The following is a 20341-nucleotide window of genomic DNA, read 5'->3' as shown; positions in this document are numbered from 1 at the left end:
GCGTCCTTATATATCCTAATGGGATCCCAACATACTGTATGATAGCGCTGCTGCTCCTGAACAGTGAAGGGTGGGCACAGGACATCTAATCCTGATACGTCACATGCAGGGGATTCAGAAAGCAGAAACCTGCCCCTGCTTACAGACGTCACCACCACCACCAGAGAGTCTGGAGCAGGCAACTGTGTCTCGGTTGACACATATACAACAACACACACGCATACGCATAGCCTACACGCACACGCGGATTCGCAGAAGATCATCAGCAGCAGCGCTGGAGCGAGACATGCCGTAATAACACTGCAACAAACACGGGGACAGTGAAGCCGCCGCCGCCGCCGCCGCACTGCGAAGCGGAGGAGGTCTGCTGCAGCTGCTCAGTAATGTCCACCGTGAAGCCCTGAAGAGAAAATGAAGCGCAAGAGCGAGAGGAGACGAGCCGAGTCGAGGAAAAAGCGCTGTGCAGCCCACAGCAGCTCAGAGGCGGAGCTAAACTCTGATATTTACATTGAGATAACAGGTAAGATGGTCTGCACAATGAACCCTGTCAACTTTCAGCCTACTTGGCAAATGTGACACAGCAGCCTGCAGCACGCACATCATTTTGTGCGGAGCGACCAGGGTGTGTTAAAGTCTTTGATTTTGGTCAGATTTTAGGGCGACACCGTCTGTCCCTTTATTGTTAATGCACGGTTTTTTTTTTTTTTTTTTTTGCATCGACTTACCTTGACAGTCCGCATAGGACACACAATAATAGTTCAGTTTTACTCTGATATTCATTTAAAGGAGGGAAATTACAACAACTTTGTCTTGTTTTAGGGTATTTAAGTGCTGGTTTATATGTGCACATTGAGCTGCACTGTCATACCGTAGTTGACCCACTGTTGGCGTCGCCCGTGGTTGATTTCCATGTCTTTTGTGGCGTTTCCCTGCTTTTTGAACATCCTTGAGGAGCCCAAGTGAGAGAGAGGGAGAGAGGGAGGTCACACCAAGTGGAAATCACGGATCTGACTGGCTGACGGATCGTCCTAGCAACCGCTTGGGCAACGTTCCCAGGGCCTATCATGTGTCTCATGTTCAGAACTTTAAACTGAAGGAGGCGTGACCGACAGCTCGTTCCACCAATCGCGCAGCGCTGTCCATCCCTCACAGCCAATAGCGTGCCGCGGAACATCTGAGGGGCGGAGTCAAGTGGAGATAATTTTTTAGCAGAGTGCGCACTTGCACACGAAACTCTCCTTCCCTCCTCTTCGCCTGCTAACTTTCTTCGCCCTGCATAGCGAAGCCACGCTTTCTTAAAACAACCTTTTTAACCTTAAACTCTGCGGGTGTTCGCGTTTAACTTTTTTTTTTTGTTAATCTCCGCGCACGTTTTTAATGTCTGCTTAACTCAGTAACGTTATGCGCAAGTCGTTGTGAAGAAAATCAACCTCGTACGTTACGTTTCTCGAGTAAACATCATGTTCAAATCTGTGGGCAGGATGACCGCGGAAGATGTTTGGCCACGATGTATCGAGTTCATCAAGGGTAAGATACCAGAAAATGTTTAAAATTAAGTTGTTGTTGTTGTTGACGAAGAGGAGCTGGTTTAGGAGACAACAGAAGTGCACATGCATTACAAAAGCAAGTAACTGCTCCCCTCTGCCTTTGCCCCCACCCCCTCCAGATCAACTATACTTCGCCATACTTCAGCAGAAGATCAAGAGCACAGCTGAACGTCACTGTTTCTGCATAGATGAAGAGCTGGCATATGAGAAGTAAGTTAAGTTTTTAGATGTAAGTTTGCTTGATTAATGCATTGGTTTCTTTTGTTGTGCCTTTCTGTTGCACGTGCATGTGAATGCAGTAAACGATACTATCCAAACCGTGTTATCACTGCAGTCATCTAAAACGTATCCTCTCCACCATTAGTGCTTGTGCAAGCAGGTTTGCACATACCTAATTCAAAATACAGTGGATCTCGGTTTAGCCTTGAGTGCAGAAGCCATTAGAGCAAACTTAGTCAGTATTCATATTGGTTATTTTTAGTGCATGAGATTTAAGGATATTTTGGTGCACTGGCCATTTTTACTGTTGGGAGAAATCTAAATAACCACAACAGCTTTAAAAATTAAAGGTAAATAAAAGCACCATGCCTCAACCACAGCTGTTTCAGAGGTTGTAGTGAGGAGAGGACACCACTGACCTTTCCTCTCCAAGTCAATTTTGTGCCATTGGTACTAAAAATAAAATCCACTTGTCTTTGCAGCTTTTTGTCCTGTTCTGATTGACCCACTCTCACGGCAAATGTTTCCAAATATAGTCTTTACTCTGTCAGTGTTTTTACAGTGACAGTCTGAGGTAGCCGATTCCATCGAGTGAAACTTCCCTAGAGACAGTAGCTGGTTGCATAAATAGCCACTGACACACTAATTCCTTTTTGTCTTTATCCTTCTCCCTCTCTCTCCCTCACTCTCAGCTTCTATGCGGACTTTGGCCCCCTCAACCTGGCCATGTTTTATCGCTTCTGTTGCAAGCTGACAAAGAAGCTCAAGGTAAAGCAAACTGCTGCTCCTAATTCACTTCCTAGGAGAGAATGGGAAGCAAATCTAGGTTAATCAATATAAACTTAAACCTGGTGTGCAGGACTTTTTTTTTTTTTTTTTACAGTTAAATTAATGTCCCAAGTCATCTTGTATCAACTTGCAATACTGCCATTCCTGTTTGTCGAGGCAATTTGTCTGGAGTTGGCACATATATAGTGTTCTCAAAGGCTGTTAGGCACAGATGATTCAGGCTTTCTGCGGCTCTGGAGCATAACTGTCTTATGTGGTGATTACACTTTTCCTTAGCTTACGAATACTGCTGATTTCATCACACCGCGTAGCAGTGTCATAATCAAGTCATTCAAGAGTGTACATTGTCTGCAGCTGTACAGTCCAAAAAAACTACGCTACAGTTGCATAGCCAATAAATAAAGAGATTCGCTCGTGTAATTTCTACTTGTAACATGAGGCATCACATGATATGTCAGTTGACGCTATTTGTTATTTATAATATTTCCACAGTCCATTACACTCTCGAGGAAGAAGATAATATTTTACACATGTGGAGACCAGAAGAAACAGGCCAATGCAGCCTACCTAATCGGCTCATATGCTGTAAGTAGTGTACAAACCACATAACATGAAACTTGTGAAATGATACTGCATTTACATAAATCTGATAGATAATCATAAATTGAAATTACATCATTTAATATAAGAAACAAGGAACTTGCTGATGAGATGTTTGTATCTGAAGGTAATGCATCTGAACATGATGCCAGAGGAGGCCTACACTCTGCTGGTTTCAAGGAATTCAACATACATCCCATTCAGGTACCAATCATATGTATTTCACATTTAACTTGTTATCTTTGGGGGAACTAAGAGTGAGTCACAGCTGTGGATTTTCAATGTCAACATTATTATTCACAATAGTAAATTCAATTCTTTTAAAAGCAAATTGCAAGAGCAAATAGTGAAGGTACTTCTAAATTCCCAAAGTAGCCAAAAATTGAAATACATTTAGGGTTTGGGTGTAGACTGTCCAGGTACTGAGCAATCTCAGTCATTCTCAGAACTGATGTGGTTAGCATACATGGTAAAAACAAGCTAACAAGCATCACAGGGATTTTGCATTTATTGTAATACTAAGTAAAAAACACACAATAAACCCTGAAGAAGAGTTGTTGGTGAAAGATTGCTGCATCTGCTATTTTGAAGAAAAAAAAAACTTTAAAATTGATGATATCTCTGGGTATGTGACTTGAAAAGTATTAAAGTGAATATCATCCATAAGAAATAAAGAAGTTTGTTTTTTCCTCTTGTGTTCAGACACAGGTGCAAGTTGCAACACAATGATAAGTGTTTAAGATTACAGGATCTAGAGGGCTCAAGGTCTCTTGTGCTCTTTTATTCTACTGTAACTGTGATTATAAAAGGGAAAAAGGATAACAATAAGAAGCGTAAATATAAGATAAAGAACTAAACTTGCGAGGGAGACGAAAAGCAGTTGAGAGCAGTAGAAGTGAGATAGCAATCTGTACTCTGTCCAGATAATAAAGGGGGGGAAAGGAAAAAGAAATCTGTATGTTGTGCTGATAAAGAGGGACTTATAATTCATGTTTCACAGAGATGCTTCATTTGGAACCTGCATGTACAATCTGAACATCCTAGATTGCCTTCGTGCTGTTTACAAGGTAGGAAACTTTTGGATTTATTTATTTCTCTTTCTTGCTGTGTCACGTACCTAATGAAATGAACTCCCTTTCAACACATCTTTCAGGCTCTGCAGTATGGCTGGCTGGACTTCTCTAACTTTGATGTTGAAGAATATGAGCACTATGAGAGGGCAGAAAATGGAGACTTGAACTGGATCATTCCAGGAAAGTTCCTTGCATTCAGTGGGCCTCATCCAAAAAGCAAAATAGAGAATGGTAAATGAAAAGTACACCTCAGAATGAACTGTCCTTAACTCAACTTTGACACCTCTTAAACTCACAACAAAGTTTTATTCCTCTTACTTCAGGCTATCCTCTGCACGCTCCTGAGGCCTACATTCCTTACTTCAGGAACCACAACATTAGCACTGTCATCCGCCTCAACAAGAAGATGTATGACGCCAGGCGTTTTACAGACTCTGGCTTCGAGCATCACGACCTGTTCTTTGTGGACGGGAGTACGCCTAATGACACCATCGTTAGGAAGTTTCTTAACATCTGTGAGAATGCAGAGGGAGCCATAGCTGTCCACTGCAAAGGTAAGATTTTAACCCATATTCAGGAATTGTTGATGGGTCAAACTACTGTGGCTAATTGTGGTCAATGCCTGACAGCTACAAAATACTCCTGGCTGTATAAACTGTCTTCTGTGTCCTTTGTATTACACAATATCATGGCCTTACCTATCACATTTTTTTCTTTCAGCTGGTCTGGGGAGGACCGGCACTCTGATTGGCTGCTACATGATGAAGCATTACCGCCTCTCCGCTGCAGAGGCCATTGCTTGGATACGAATCTGTCGACCAGGGTCCGTCATTGGGCCTCAGCAGAACTTTGTTGAAGAGTAAGTGTCAACTGAAGCAGAATATTTGTGTCCAGATTACAAGCAGAGTCAAAGTTCAGAAAATAACATCCATATGTATTATTTCTTTGGCTTGATCTGTTGTGGTGAAGGAATTTTCCCTGTCCTCAGCTATGCAGTACTGTATGTGATGTATGCAATGTTATGCAATGTCAGGCAACGTCAGGACACTGCTCCCCAGTGCTTTTCGCAGCTGAGCCTGCTGTTTCCTATATATGTAGACACTGTCGACATGTTCTCTGTTAGCCTGTCCTTTTTCAGCTTCTAGACTGCTTGGAAAACACGGGAGACTTGTGTGGTGCTCCAGGCCCAAAGTTGTTTATAACTTTGAAGCCACTTCCCTTCAAAGTGCTGGTGGCAAGCAAAACAAAGGAACCTGGCTTTGGTCTTTCTGGGATGTAACATTTATTTTTTGACAAGCAGCCTGAACTGTACAAACAATGCTCTGTTACTTGCGCTACTACTCCTTAATTGGCTCTCCCTGCTCTAGTTGCCAGCTTCACGTCACACATAGACTTGCCCTCCCACTCGTTTCTTTCACACAGAGCTATTCTTAAAGAAGCCAGGCCACATGTACAACACCTGGTTGCTGAATCTTAAATAAAATCCCCTGTAATCTTAGCTCGTTATTTTCTGCACTGTGGTTTGATGGTTGGAGAAACGCAAACATATCAGTATTGTCACAGTAGCATGCATCAACTGTAGTGTGCAGTCTACAGTGTAGTCTCTGTAGTTTAATATTTTAATGTATCAGTTATTACAGCAGCCCAGATATGCCACAAAGGTCACCCATGACTTTTGTATTTCTCAACGAGATTATGCAAAAAATTACCAAACTAATGTGCACCAAGCTAGGTCATGGGCCAGAGAAGAACCCCTGTAGTTTATGAAGAGTCTGACATTCAGAAAATTGGTATACTTATGTTTCATTAGGACTTTGTGGGTGTGGTTTACTGGCAGCATTGACACTCAATACCACTATTGCTACATTTCAAACATATCGTAACTGATTGTTAACATTGCATTTTCATTTCAAACCAGTGAGAAAAGCAGAAATACTGATCTCCTGTGTGATGTAGTTTAGTTTACTTTTTCCTTTATTTGTTCGAGAGGGACAGTGTACATTAATTAACCATTTTAAAAAAACATAAAATGTAAACCCACCCAATTATAGCCAAAAGGCTAATTTCCATTGGCAGTCCCCCTGCCAGAAGGAGCACGGCAATGAGACCTATAATAAAAGTAGCGCAGATTACAGAAAAGACAAATATATGCACAATACTTACAATAGCAACATTACACTTTAACCCCCACCCATACGCACACATGCACAAACACCCTCCAATCCACAACCAGTACTCTCTTTACCCCTCAGCAACACAGCAATGTATACATCCCCCACCCAGGCAAGGGAACAAATCTGTTAGCTTTGGCTGAAAATTGTATTCACTTGGGATCTCATAGCTTATGATAATTAAGAAAATAGGCTTTCATTATATTACAAACGTCTGCACAATTGGTACTTCATGTGAGGGCAGGTCTGACCCAAGAGGCCTTAATAATAATGATGATGTTAATAATGGTGGTTTAGAAAGAACAGCATGTATAATTGTGGTTTGTGCTTTTGTACATTAGCAAGCAGAACGGTCTTTGGACTGAGGGAGATGTTTTCCGGGAGAAGATGCTAAATGAACAAGAGAATGGCAAGATGGCTGTGACCAGGATCCTGTCTGGGGTGGATGACATAACCATAAACGGGAGTAACAAGAACAGGGCAGCCAAAAAAGAAGAAATGGAACTGGTGAGTTTTAAAACGATGCTCCTGTCATGCTTTCAAGATTTTTAAAAGAATGAACTGCAAGTTCATGCCTTTTTTTCTTTGTTCACAGTACAATGATGAAGATGAGAGAAATGGCCTTACACAGGGTGATAAACTGAGAGCCCTGAAGAGCAAGAGGCAGGCCAGATCATCCACAGGTTCACTATCGTAAGTACCCGGGCAGCCTGCAGGTTTCATCATGCAGTACGCTGACGTGTTGTAGAACTGTAAACTGAGCGACGCCTCTTCGTGTCAGTCTGTCAGACCATTACATGAATACAATGGGATTTTTCAAATCATAGGTAACTTATGATTTGGAAAAAGTAGGATTTCATAAAGAGCAGTCCAGGAAGTGACCTTGTAGGTTTTTGTTTGTATATCATTTCATTTAATGAACTTTGTCCTTTGCCGAATGTTTATTCAAGGTAGTCAGCTGTCTTTTTGTGTCAGGTTTTGGCCACGGCTAATCTCCTCGGGTTGCTCTCCTTTATCCATATCATGGCAATTTCATCCTAATATCATAATTTGTCTTAACAAACCAGGCAGTATTCTTTAATAACTCTTTGTGTACCCTTTTGGTTCTTTGGATTAAATGTCATCACATGCAGGTCAGGAATAATATAAGCCATTCATTTATCATCTATAATCAATAAGCGGGGAGGATGGACAATAATTTTAGGAAGTCAAATAGATGCGGAGTGAGTGACATAGTTGTTATAGGGCTGGATAATCAGAGTTATCTGAGACACAATCTTCCAATAAAAACCTTTTTGTTGAGGCCTGGATTTAGAGAGGCACAAAAGATGTGGAAGCTACAGATAGAATCTATGAGTGTGCAGCACTGATGATCTGTAAATCTCCTTCTCCAGTCAAAAGATAAAGCTCAGAGTTGAGGGGGAAAATATAGGCCAAATCAGTATAGAGCTAGCTTGTCAGTAGGTTATCATGTCACATTGTCCTTGAGGTAAATGGGCCACTCATGAGAAGGCTTTCTTATAGTTTAACTTGGATTTTGATTAACATTATAATTCAAAACTGATTTTATTGCATTGCTGTATAGTCTCATCGATTCTGGGTTTTGGCAGGACAATGTTAGAACCAACCTTGAACAAATTTGAAATGGTCCCAGATAACATAATGAGGGAGGGGCGAATGGACATAGTCACTGCCACTCAACATTATCAGTGGTTAAACACACAAAAGGGAATGTCTCTTTTTCTCTGTGAGTCCATGCTCTCCACTGACAGAAGTGCCTTCACAGCCTAGCAGTTGTGAAATCTGAAACCAACTCGGTTTCTCGATTACTGTTGGAAATGCCAAATGAAGGAGAAACAAGCATTGAGTTCAACATTAGCAGAAAAACTCAATATTTCAAATGAGTCATAGTGGCATGTTGCAAACATATTATGCCGTTAGAAACCTGGTAATTTAGGTTTTGTTTTTAGTACATTTTTGTGCAATGAGCATAAAGCACAGCTGGACAACTGTTATATGTGAATACCCAGCACTGTGGAAGCACTGTGCTCCATCAGAAAGTGAAAAATGACTAATGCTAACCTCCTACAGTTATCTAAACGGGAGAAACCCTGATAGTTTTTTTTTCTTTTAATTCAACCTCACTGTAGGAATAAAGTCTACATCATTTGTGCCTGTGTAAATCAAGCCGTGGAAGCTTGGGTGTCAGAAAGGGCTGAGTATGGTTGACCAGCCTCTGCCAATGTACCCATATGGCTTTGGCTTTTGTTGTCCCATGTCAGGCAGGTGGTAGTGTTCTGCTGCAGCCTCATGGGCACGGTGTGGCCGATGTGTTGCCTGCCGTTCAAAAGATAGCAGAAAGAGGCAGAGAAAGAGTGGGGGAGAGGAAAAACAGAGAGAGGATGTGAGGTTATGTATGATGGAGGTAAGTGCACATCACTTCCTTTCTAGCTGACATCCTCTTCCTGTAGAAATGGTTGCTATGCCAGTGAATGGTATGGCTAATGGTATGGCTGATTTGATATTGTTTTTCTTTTTTTCTTTCCTTTCTCTCTTTGGGTGACTACGGTGTGAAGTGATATGCACTTAATGGATGCATTACATTGACACGCCTGTCATTGTCTGTCTCATAGACACATTTGTATGAAATATGAGTTACAGTAAATGGTTCGAGTTGAGCCTGCTGCTGTACTTGTTAACAACGGCACCAGTCATTCAACTAATCACGGTTTTACGTGAGATCTGGATTAGTTGAATTAAATGTTTTAGTGCATGGCTTGCACTACTGACTTGGCACTTATCAAGAAAAAGAGTTCAGTTAGGGAAACTTGGCCCGCCGTCTGATCTGCTGTAGGTATTTCCTTATTGTTTGGTAACATAGCTACTGGTCTGCCTAAGTTGTAGGTGTTTTTTGGAAATTGCCATTAGTACATTTGTTTTTTGAATCATCTTTGACTGAGGCGCTTTATGCATTAAATTAGCAGCTTTAAACGGCATGGTTGGTATGGTAAATTCCTCCTGATCCACATATAGAAAGGACCATAAAACACAATATGTGAGCTTATGAGGAAGTAGAGGGACAAAAATGGATTCTTAGTAAAAGGGAGTTGAGAGAGGGGAAACTTGCTTGAACTTGAGGCCACACATCAATATACGTGTTTCTGCTAGACAAACATCAAACTTGTAGCTGAACCTCACCATCTGGCTCTACTGTTTTATCATGTGATATTGAGGTGCATGTTCAATTTCAGCGAGAACGACGACTATATGAAAACTTCTCTTCATCTTTTCTGCCTTCTTGTTCACGCATGGCAGCAGGCATGAAATCCTTGGACATGCACGCATGAACATGCCTCTGTGTTCAATTGTTTGTCTAACGTAATTAATGTTGGGCCGGGTTCATTATCAATTGCCTGTTGTTTTTCCATTGCTTTTGTGACTGGATCGGAGTTTTAAAAAAAAAACAAAAAACATCTGAGTTTGTTTAGTCTTAAGATTTCTGCCAGCCTTATTTTAATTGATCTGTTCTTCTGTTTTAGAGGAGCCAAATTTCATAATGGACACATTTAAAAAAAAATGTTTTTACCAACTAACAATTAAAGCCAGTGTTATAGATGCTGTTTATTTAATAAGACTTCTTTGTCTTACAGCTACTATTGATGTAAAACAACAGTTGACAACTCTTAAAAACTACTTTATCCTTATTGTCAAAAACATTCTGTATAAATGGAATGTCTGCCAGTATGTTTATTAGCTTTTCTTTTTATCTCACAAAACTAAAATCTACTTCCCACCTCATTTGGGCTCTAAGTATATGGCTGCTAACACATCACAGCATGTGAAGAACAAAAACTTGCTGTCTAGCACTGCTGGATACAAGGCTCCATGAAAGGTATTTCATCTAATCCAGTCCCAGTGGAAAAGCAGAACATCAGAGGCTTTGTGTCCTGCCCGGACGTCTCTTGTCTCTCCTTCCTTTTTTTCCCCCCTTTTTTTCCGTTTGCTCTTGTTGTTGGATTTGTCCTCCTTTCAGATGGCTGGTAGCCATGCTGCTCTCCTCCCTGTGTAGCCTTGCCCTGTGGTGGATTGTGTATGGCTTCCCTTCTTCCATCCTGCATTTCTGTATAGACGGGTTAGGATTTCAATGAGTTCTACCGCCTGTCAGACCCCCAAAAACCTGTCCTGCCCCGTTCTGGAGCTCTAACTGAGAATGCTGTAAGTGAGCCCCCTGTCTATCTTTAATTCCCAACCCAATCAGAACAGTCGTTTTTTTGTGAGCACATAAAACGTTGAGTTGATGAGCAAGAGCCACATTTGTAAAATCTGAAATCATCACAGGCTCCTGCCTTTCTTGTCACCATGTTTCAGTCCATAATGATTTTGTACCAATAACTGCTGCCATCATCCTGTCATCTTTAAACACCATGCTTTGCCTGTTATTATGTTGATTGAACGGCCAACTGCCAAAATCAAAGCCCCTCAGAGAGTTAAGCTCATGACAATAATGGCTCTGTAAAAAGACAAATCAGATTCCTCCAAGTTGTTTGGTGCCACCCCTTGGCTTTTCCTGGTACTTACTTGGCTTTACTAATCCAACTTGGCTGCTGAAGCTGCAATAATGATCTGTGCCTAAGTCTAAAGCTATCAATTTTTAAAAGCCTTCTTGCCCATCTCCATACAGCCTTTTCCTCCTCTCTCTCATTGCTCATTGATATAAAGCTAAATCACATTTTTACTGTCATGTCACTTATGTTTTTACAGACAGGAGGAGAATAAGATTCACACCAGGTCATCATCACAGTCTCTAAGGTAATACTTTCACTGTACATGTGCAGTACCATGCACATAATGACAATGACAAGGCTGAGACTCATTATGCCACCCCTCCCTCTCTCCTGTGCAGCATGGTCATCCTGCAAGGCAGTGTTCAGGGCTGTAAGACAGGTGTGAACCCCCTGGCTCTGTCTGACCACTCAGACAGCAGGAAGAGGACCAGAACCTCACTGCCAGGCAACGGAGTAGGAGGAAGGTCAGTGGCTGGATTCAATATTGAGCACTCAATGACTCTGATCACTCTAAATAAGCAGACATGACAAGTTTTACTTAATCAAATAGACACCAATTTCATTTTTTTGTTTGAGTAGTTGAAAACCTAGACTAACAACACCAGACTAATGAATACCAATTATTCAGGTTTTAGTGTTATACGTGTGTTCAGTGTTGGTGCAATAACAAATACATCACATTGTTTTCAAGTGTTTTTTTGGTAACACTTTCTATGAGGCCCCTCCTTATAACGCATTATGATGCGATCATAATGCAGTTATAATGAGGTTATACTGATTTATAACTAGTGTTATAATGACTTATACATGTTCATGATGTGTTATAATAACAATTATAAGCAGATTATAATGTTTTTTTATAATGTTTTATAAGGGCTCAAGCATCATGATGTATCATGAAGTATTATAACTATTCTCTCATGAACGCATTATAATCACAGTTATTATACATTATAACATTATAATAATTTATTATAAGTGTTATGTCAAATAATGGCTGTATGAGATGGTATAATGCTTAAACAGTGATTATAAACCATTATAAGCGGTCACTGGATGCGTTAAGTAAAGTGAGGACACTCTGGTGGGTTATAGAAAGTCATGACACATTATTAGCTAGTTAAAAATTCAATACAAGTGGTCATACTTTGCCTAAGGTATGTCCCTCTGGCACCCTTCTTTTTTTTTTAAGATTAAAAGTTGTCTGTAGTTAAAATTTAACAGATGTTATATCCCCACTTTCTGTTTTTGACCAGGCACTTAATAATTCTGTTTTCTTGTTGACCCTATCCACCACTTTCCGGAGAACGACGCTGGGTGTCGCCATGACACTCCATTCATTACATTTTAGATTAACGTTAGCTGTTAGCCGTTAGCAGTGTCTTAAATAACTCAATAAACAGCCCATGAAAAAAATATTTTTTCCAGCGGATATCCTAGTTCCAACATGACTGAGCTAACTGGAGTAGTTTCATGTTGTGTCCGACAACGGGAGGGTTTTAACAGCTGACGTCCTGATGTATGTTTGCTGCTGCTGTTAGCCGTCAGCAGCAGCAAAGCTAACGGCTACGATAGCCATGACTAGTTGCAGAGGCGTGCCGTGCACACAGAAGCGGTGGTGTTTGTTCGGTAATTCGTTTTGTAGACTTGACAAAACATCAGATTAGTCAGGGCGGTTTTGGCAGCCCGGAGCCCCCACATTTGGTGCCTACACCGGTGGCTAACGCTACCAGTTAGCCGCTCGCTAGAATGCTACTACGGGGTTGAAAACCGACTTCCGTTGTGGTGTGACGCAATGGATCATGGGAAAATAAAGTGTTGGATAGAAGTGCCCTCTAGAGGGTGCCAGAGGGACATGGACCTTAGGCAAAGTATGACCACTTGTATTGATTTTTTAACTAGCTAATAATGTATCATGACTTTCTATAACCCACCAGTGTCCTCACTTTACTTAAAGCATCCAATGACAGCTTATAAACAACTTATAATGTATCATGACTTTCTATAACCCACCAGAGTGTCCTCACTTTACTTAACGCATCCACTGACCGCTTATAATGGTTTATAATCACTGTTTAAGCATTATACCATTTCATACAGCCATTATTTGACATAACACTTATAATAAATTATTATAATGTTATAATGTATAATAACTGTGATTATAATGCGTTCATGAGAGAATAGTTATAATACTTTATGATACATTATGATGCTTAAGCCCTTATAAAACATTATAAAAAAACATTATAATCTGCTTATAATTGTTATTATAACACATCATGAACATGTATAAGTCATTATAACACTAGTTATAAATCATTATAACCTCATTATAACTGCATTATGATCGCATCATAATGCGTTATAAGGAGGGGCCTCATAGAAAGTGTTACCGTTTTTTTTTATGTGAAGTAGACACAGTTGAAAAGCAACCAAGAGGCTATAGCCACTCATGGATCCTTGTGGAGCAAATTAACAGCTTCCCCCTCTCTCTGGCAGCTCCCTGTGCCACACCAGACTGGTCAGGTCCCTAGGCAACTTGCATGTAGTGACTGGCGACAGGGACCCAATGTGTTGTGAGCCATGTGGCAGCCATAGAGACACAGCCAGTGCTACAGCCAACGCAGGCACTCTCATCAACTTAAACATGGCACAGATCCACCTGCAGGCAAGCTCCCACAGACGCACTCTGAGCCATATGGAGACTTTGGCTGCGTTTGCATACCAACAAACAAAAAAAAGAGAACACTTTTTTTTGTGAAGAAGAGATCTCCTCTCTGCCCAAACAGGGAAAAAACACTATTACTAGTGATTTTTTTCTGGTTTTGGCAGCCAGGGATGATCAGATCTGTGAAGCAAACAGATCACTGGTGCCTGGGTAAATCCAGCCAAAGTCTAGAGGTTCAGCACTCTCCTACTTTCTCCTCTTAATGCTCAAGACAGTGGTTGTCATAGTCCCTTAAAGCACTTAGGCTGGGATGCATCAACAATGATTAAATGTTTAAACATAATCAAATTATGGTTCAGCCACAAATTCTTCACAATCAGATGTTTTATGTGGTTAGGAAATAAGCTAAATTAAATTTGGATATTTCTTTTAACCATTTTGATCTGACAGCTCAAATGAAGGCAAATGTCATGAGGGGCAGTGTCTTTTTAGGTGAAGAGGACAGTGACAGTTTCCTGAAGAAAGAAAGAAATCCACCTAAATACTCCCTTTATTCACTTTTAAGAAAATTTGTTTGTTACGGTTTAACAGCATTAATCTTAAAATAACAAAAAGGAAATAAAATAAATTGAGAATATATTTGTCATTTTCCAATAAACACTTTTAATATTTTTTGATCAGTTGAGGTTTTATTCATACTAAATTGTCCAACATGGTTGATTTCAAAAGTACTACACTGGTTGCCTGGAAGATTATATCAAAAGATGGTGCAACCCAGCCACAGTTCTTCTTTTCTCAGATGTTGTACTAACATTACACACAGTAAATTCTGACATTGTCCAGGACTAATATACAGAGAATCTGTCCTGCTCTTGCACCAGCGTCAGGTTAAACTCCACCTGCCTCAGTCTCGAGGTCTTTCTTTCAAAAGCTTTCCTTGCATGTTTCCTAAGAATAGTGGATTTCAGAGTATGACTGGCTATAGCTTCTCTGGACTCTGCTGCTCACTGTGTCTTCTGCTTCTGGCCTGTTGCCCAAAAAAGCCATGTCTGCATCTTTTACTGGTGCTAATCTACGTTGTTTGTCTCCTTCCTCTTTTCCCTTCTTTCACTTCCCACATGCAACAGACGCACAGTCTCCCGAGGACGTAAAGCTCGCAGCTCTTTGCAATCAGTTCGATTTTCCAGGCTATGGTATCTATCCCCTCCTCACTTTCTGTGGCATACTATACTGTACATGGCACATCTTTGGAATTACCTATACAGTATTATGAAGCATTCTTATAGGCATGTCTGTGATCTGTGTGAATATACACCAACTGCATGAGTGGAAACATTTTGAGATAATAGTATAGTTAATCAGTGGTCTAATGCTGACTTTGTGTTTGTTTTCTTTATAGTCACTCCATACCCAAAGCTAGAGCTCCTCTACTTCGGTGAGCCTGCGGATCTCGAAATCCTGAAGACATAAACATGAAATCCAACTCGTATACAGCTGTACTACTCAGTTTTTTTAATTTTGAGAAAAGGATTGGAACAAACTTGTTCTATGTGACATTTCAATGATTTATAGATTGTTTGATTACAAGTTATTTTACTCATAAGGCACTTTTGTTTTATATTTTTAAAACAGCATCATGAAATGGATAATTTTAATCATTGCCTGGTTGTTTACTTATTAAAGCATGTACTAGCAAACATCAGATTTAACCACATCCATCAGACCGGCATGTGAATGTGCAAATCTAAGAGATTTTATCCAAAATGAGCACTGTGCAACTGATATACTGGTTTATAACGCGGATGATTAACATTCAATCTAAATGATCTGGAGATGGTTACAACCGGGAGTAAATCAGCTCTTGACTCTCCATGGTCGGAGACACAAAGGATACAGACAAAACACCAAGTCTCTATGGCAAGAATCCATTACACAAAACAATACTGTGCACATTTCAACTGCCATTCAATATCTGGCTTGTCTTTTATTCCTGTCATTTACTTGTGAAGCTTTTCAGCTACTGTATTTCAAGACTGTAAATATGTCAGCATTTGATATACTCGGTTTGTATTTTGTAAATATTTTTGTACTATGTTTGAATCATGCTATGAAACAAGTCAGTGGTCCTAAAGGGGCCTTGTCAAACTCACATTCATAATCCACTAAAGACATTTGCTTGAAGCACATAATTGGACATTTTAAATAAAACTGTACTCCCAAGTATGGTTCCGTTTGTTCATTGGTTTTCACACCACGGTGAGTAGTAGTACAACTTCTGCCTAGCTAAGGTGAGTTGCTCAAACCCCCCCCCCAAAAAAATAAAATAAATAAATCAAACAAACAGCTCCAAGATAAACTTGCAGAAGCATTTATTCTCCCAGAGTCAAATGCTGAACAGTGCCTTTAGTGCAGTAAGAACCCCAAATCTTAAGAACAGCAGAAACATGAAAACAGTGATTTTTTTTTTTTTTTTTTGATTTTTTTTTTTGGAAGTGTTAAGTGCAACAAATTTTCCCCACAAGGTAAATGAAGAGGTGTTGTGAATTATCTTCCTGTTGGTAGTGCTGGGAAGTCTTCGGGGTCATCTGGGTTAGGAGCCAATTCAAACTCCTAATGGGAAGATGGACATTACCAGTCTAGTCAGATTATACAATTTATTTTACATATGTGTTCCTAATACTCTGTTTTCTTCTTGTAGTATGTTAATTTTGCCTTGCTACTCATTCACTGGTGGTTATCTATAAGACACTGATTCAGAGTTGAGAACATACCTTCTCCAATATGGGTTTAGGTCTCTCTGGGCGACTGGTTGGACCACCTCTCGCTCCCCTTCCCCGACCCCCACGTGCGGGTCGTCCAAGACTCCCAAAATTGATGTCCAAAAGGGAGGTGATGTCATTCACAGACCTACGAAGGAAGTTTCCATCGTCCTCCAAGTCCTCCAGAGTCTCCTTGGGGCCCTGAATTTTCAAGGCATAATGCTAAATACAGTCTGATAGACGGATACAATAATACTCAAGCTCTCCATTAACCACCACATAAATTCTGACTCTGGCAAAGTGTTGTGTACAATTTTGTCATTATGGTTTTTAGGTTGAGCGCTCAGAATCTCAGCACCACTCACCGCTTATTCCTAAAAGACTTGCCTCTATATGCTACCATTGTACGACACTTCAAGATGGGACTTATGATATGACTAAAAACAAACGTTAGCAGTTAGGAGCTCTACAATGTGCTTTACAGTCTCACCTCCTGGTGCTTGGACTGGTGGATGACCTTGGCTTTGGAGGGAATCTTGTTCTCTGCTTTGCGGATGTTAAACTCCGGCTTGGGACGACTCATCTCCTGTACAGCCTTCCACTCGTCAAGGGACATCTCCATGGCAACTTGGACGACCATCTCGCCATCCACATCTTCCATTGTTCTTTCATAATTGAGGACAAACAATCCAATCAGTCCATTTTTTTTTTTTACATACACAGTAAGGAGTTTCACAAGTCATTTCTCCTAATATAATCAGCCTAAACCTGAGGTCCTTTTTTGCAACATATTGAAGATTAAAGCAAATTTAATTTGGGGTAAATCAGTAATTTACATATGTCATCAGCACTGCATGTTGTTGTAGTGTTCAATGAGAAAAACCCTTAACATGAACACAAGTCAGGGCTTAAAATGGATAGTTAAACATGTTGGCAAATTCGCCTTGCCATAATCCCCATTTCAACAATTTATGTATATTTATGTAACATTACGACACATGAAGCAAATACTCGAACTACTTGCGCTTTTGAGATCACTCTGCCTAGCAGCCGTGTCTGGAATGTAGTTCCAGCTACGCATTTGCCTCGAAAACAATTCTGTCTTGTAATGTTGCATTATTATTTTATAGTGTGGTGATTGTCCACGTCACAGCTTGTCCACAAGAGCGTTTTGGAGTTGTTGGATTGTGTATTTGTATGTGTATAATTAAAGGTAATGAATCTACCCCTCTGACTATAGGGATTATGGCAATAGGCAAATTTGCCAAAATGTTTAACCATCCCTTTCAAGCAGCATAGCTAGATTTTTGTCTGCCCTTTCTCATTTTGATTTGTTTAACAAATTCAGACTGGTTGGCTGTCACTCTCGTCTTGACAGATGAATCTAACACTGAACCAGAGAAAAGTGCTCATGCGCGTCACTCACTGATTCCGATTCTCTTCACCTGCAGGCACTTGGGGGTCTTCGGGTTTGACCGGGGCGTCTGACGTCACCTCCATTAATTCACTTAACAAAAGAGAAATACTTCTACATTGTGCCCCAAAGTGTAAAAGTTGACATTTCCATGTTGATAATGGACAATCACTTACCTTGCAGCTTCTTCGACACAGCCCCAGTTCCAGGGCCCTCTGCCTCCTCTCTTTTCCTCAGGAGATATTCCTCTGCAATTAATTAAGACAGTTGTCAAAATACCATTATGAGAGACATAAACATGGGTATAAGATTTTTTAAATCTACATAACAAAAACGCTTACGTTCCATTGTGTCGATCAAATTCTCTCTTGCCCCTCATGTTGAAGCTGTCCTGGTTCCTTGTGTAGGCGCCACCTCTTGCTCCTCTCCTACCTCTGAAGCCCCCTCTGCCCCTGGAGTCAGAGTCTGCATAATAGGGAGGCCTGAAGAACACAGATTAACTGTTTATTCCCCCAACAGCTCTTATGGCTCAAACTATGTTGTGGAGTCTCCCTGGTTGATTTTTTTTTAGGTTGTTCATTGGTGAATAGTCATACCAGACCAAACAAGCCTTTAACATCTGTGGGGCTGTTTATTGGCAACAATCTGGTAATACAATACATATCCTGACCTGAAGGAGGTGTGATGATATCATATACTGTTCTATATTGCATTTTTGTGTATTCATAGTCAAAACTGTTGCATCTGTTCATGTATTTTATTTTAGTCAGGTAAAAAAAACAACTCAGGTGCGTACAATAAGGGTAAACAATGTGAAATGAAAATTGTAGACAGTTTTACTAATATGAAACACGGTCACTGAAACTGCCAACATAACACTATTTTTTGTGATTGATAAAATATCGACAGCACCTCAAAGAATCGACGCAGCATCGTCATAGTGTATCAATATTCTGTTACCCTCCAAAGGACCAAGAGCTTTGAGTGTATTGAATAAAACAATGGTGCATTTCAGCATTTATGAACTTGTCCTGTTATCATTGAGAGGAAGAGTGTTGTCGTTCCACCTTTCAAATAGGCCTACGTTACTGGGAGGGGAAGCAAAAACATTTTATACTAACCAGAACCTAGACTCATTTTCAATTAGTGGTAGTGCTGAATAAAATGTGTGTATAAGCAGCCATGGTCTGTAAATCACATCAGGGTTTTGTTTTGGCCTCAGCTTGTACGAGTACACGTACCTGGGGTTGGAAAACTCCTGTGAGTACTCCTCTTGGTTGGCTCTACGCTCGCCAGCAGCAGCAGCCCTCTTCATGCCCCTCTGGGCCTCCTCTCTGCCATCTCCACTCTCATTCACTGGCCGTGGACGAGCCTGCTGCGGCTGCTGCTGCTGCTGCTGCTGCTTACGGCCTGCTAAGAGAGGGTCAGGTTAGTGAGATTATCACCGCTTAGTCATAGTCTACACAGTCATAATTGTCTGTCAATGATATGAGCATTGTAAATAATGACACGTCTGGTCAGGCAAATCAGAGTAGTTGGACCACTATCTAGGCTACTGTAAGTATCTTTCAGTACAACAGCTTTAGGTCTCAACCTTGAACACACACACACACACACAATTCTGCAATGAAACAGGTGTGAGATAGTCACACTATGATGGAAAACAAAGGAAGAACAAAGGCTGTAGTTTAAAAAAATGTTACAGCAAATAAGGGGTTGACTGCAAACCTTACAGTTTTGTACATGGTTGCAGATTTACACTGAATCTGTAGCTGATATAATGTCGTGTGTAAATATATGGATTTAGATGCAGTTTTGGAATATGTAGCCTACCCTAGTAGCTAGTAGAGTTATTTGGCCACATAGCCACCTGAAAACCCACTCTGACAGCATCATGCACATGTGCTTCAACAGCCTCGCTGACCTTGCATCATCAGCAGCTGACAAAGCCCGAGCAAACTGGCCACTTGGCTGGACCATCCCATCTAGAAATACCACCAGCTGCCAGAATCGTTTGGGTGTGTTGAGTAGCGACAATGCAGCCGTGTGTGTGGCGCCTATTACCTGGAGCTGGTTCGTGAACATCCGACGAAAAGGGGACGCGTCTGTCCTTCTGGGACTCCTTCTGTCCAGGTTTCTTCTGCTTTCCTTTCTTGTCGTCAGCATCCTTCTTCTTCTTTTTCTTCTTATCCTTCTCCTTCTCCGTCTCCACTTCGTTTATCAAGTCAAACGGGTCCGCCTCGTCATCCAGAAGATTCCCGAACCTGTTCGCCACAACACATCCGTAGGCGTCCGGCAACATTTTTTTTTTCAGCCCGTGGTACCTCGACACAAAAAACACAACAAAAAACAAGGCAGAGTTCAAAAAGAGAGCTCCCTCCTCACACTCCCAACGCTAAACAGCGAGAAAACTCAAGAATCCGCCGTGTTCCTGTCAGGTACAACAACAAAGACCCGCCACAGTACCCGTGAACGTCCAACAAATAGCGCACAAACTGTTTGTCCACACTTTTAAATGTTTGCACGTGTGGAG

General features: G+C 40.9%; 2 protein-coding genes across 12 annotated transcripts; one reads left to right on the top strand and one right to left on the bottom strand.

Annotated features, from left to right (window-relative positions):
- Positions 1 to 141: 141 nt before the first annotated feature.
- Positions 142 to 15858, top strand: cdc14b (cell division cycle 14B). 10 transcript variants are annotated; one of them, XR_015036581.1, is made up of 16 exons: positions 254 to 520; positions 1667 to 1757; positions 2459 to 2534; positions 3048 to 3140; positions 3283 to 3359; positions 4156 to 4222; positions 4309 to 4459; positions 4552 to 4782; positions 4949 to 5087; positions 6741 to 6906; positions 6995 to 7092; positions 10433 to 10614; positions 11161 to 11208; positions 11303 to 11428; positions 14763 to 14828; positions 15035 to 15120. XR_015036581.1 is itself a non-coding variant. In XM_085786442.1 (15 exons), the coding sequence occupies exons 1-15, from the start codon at positions 412 to 414 to the stop codon at positions 15053 to 15055; spliced, it is 1662 nt and encodes a 553-aa protein (XP_085642568.1). In that variant the 5' UTR covers positions 142 to 411; the 3' UTR covers positions 15056 to 15858. The 10 variants fall into 10 exon arrangements, 6 of the variants coding, with proteins under 6 accessions (XP_085642568.1, XP_085642570.1, XP_085642572.1 ...); XM_085786442.1 differs by lacking the exons at positions 10433 to 10614; positions 14763 to 14828 and adding an exon at positions 13467 to 13635 and having other exon boundaries at positions 142 to 520; positions 15035 to 15858; XM_085786444.1 differs by lacking the exon at positions 10433 to 10614 and having other exon boundaries at positions 165 to 520; positions 15035 to 15858.
- Positions 15859 to 15987: 129 nt separating this feature from the next.
- LOC146981350 (intracellular hyaluronan-binding protein 4.S-like) lies at positions 15988 to 20341 on the bottom strand. Of its 2 annotated transcripts, none has more exons than XM_085786450.1 (8): positions 19873 to 20341; positions 19050 to 19218; positions 18150 to 18290; positions 17985 to 18056; positions 17821 to 17901; positions 16885 to 17059; positions 16407 to 16595; positions 15988 to 16245 (listed from the first exon to the last, which is right to left on the bottom strand). In XM_085786450.1, the coding sequence occupies exons 1-8, from the start codon at positions 20108 to 20110 to the stop codon at positions 16180 to 16182; spliced, it is 1131 nt and encodes a 376-aa protein (XP_085642576.1). In that variant the 5' UTR covers positions 20111 to 20341; the 3' UTR covers positions 15988 to 16179. The 2 variants fall into 2 exon arrangements, with proteins under 2 accessions (XP_085642576.1, XP_085642575.1); XM_085786449.1 differs by having other exon boundaries at positions 19050 to 19221; positions 19873 to 20251.

Source organism: Trachurus japonicus, chromosome 9, assembly GCF_045865225.1.
Source record: "Trachurus japonicus isolate A0001 chromosome 9, Traja_1.0".
Taxonomy (NCBI): domain Eukaryota; kingdom Metazoa; phylum Chordata; class Actinopteri; order Carangiformes; family Carangidae; genus Trachurus; species Trachurus japonicus.
Note: the sequence above shows the minus strand (reverse complement) of the source record. Positions and strands in the feature narration are given on the sequence as shown.

What these genes read in the sequence shown, in the direction of transcription:
- cdc14b (XM_085786442.1), top strand. Translation starts at nt 412, where the DNA reads ATGAAGCGCAAGAGCGAGAGGAGACGAGCCGAGTCGAGGAAAAAGCGC. An exon ending in TCAACATACATCCCATTCAG is followed by an intron (nt 3,360 to 4,155) that starts GTACCAATCATA and finishes CATGTTTCACAG; the next exon opens with AGATGCTTCATTTGGAACCT. An exon ending in GCCTTCGTGCTGTTTACAAG is followed by an intron (nt 4,223 to 4,308) that starts GTAGGAAACTTT and finishes CACATCTTTCAG; the next exon opens with GCTCTGCAGTATGGCTGGCT.
- LOC146981350 (XM_085786449.1), bottom strand. Translation starts at nt 20,110, where the DNA reads ATGTTGCCGGACGCCTACGGATGTGTTGTGGCGAACAGGTTCGGGAAT. An exon ending in TGTGTCGAAGAAGCTGCAAG is followed by an intron (nt 17,902 to 17,984) that starts GTAAGTGATTGT and finishes TCTTTTGTTAAG; the next exon opens with TGAATTAATGGAGGTGACGT. An exon ending in ACCAGTCCAAGCACCAGGAG is followed by an intron (nt 16,596 to 16,884) that starts GTGAGACTGTAA and finishes TTGAAAATTCAG; the next exon opens with GGCCCCAAGGAGACTCTGGA.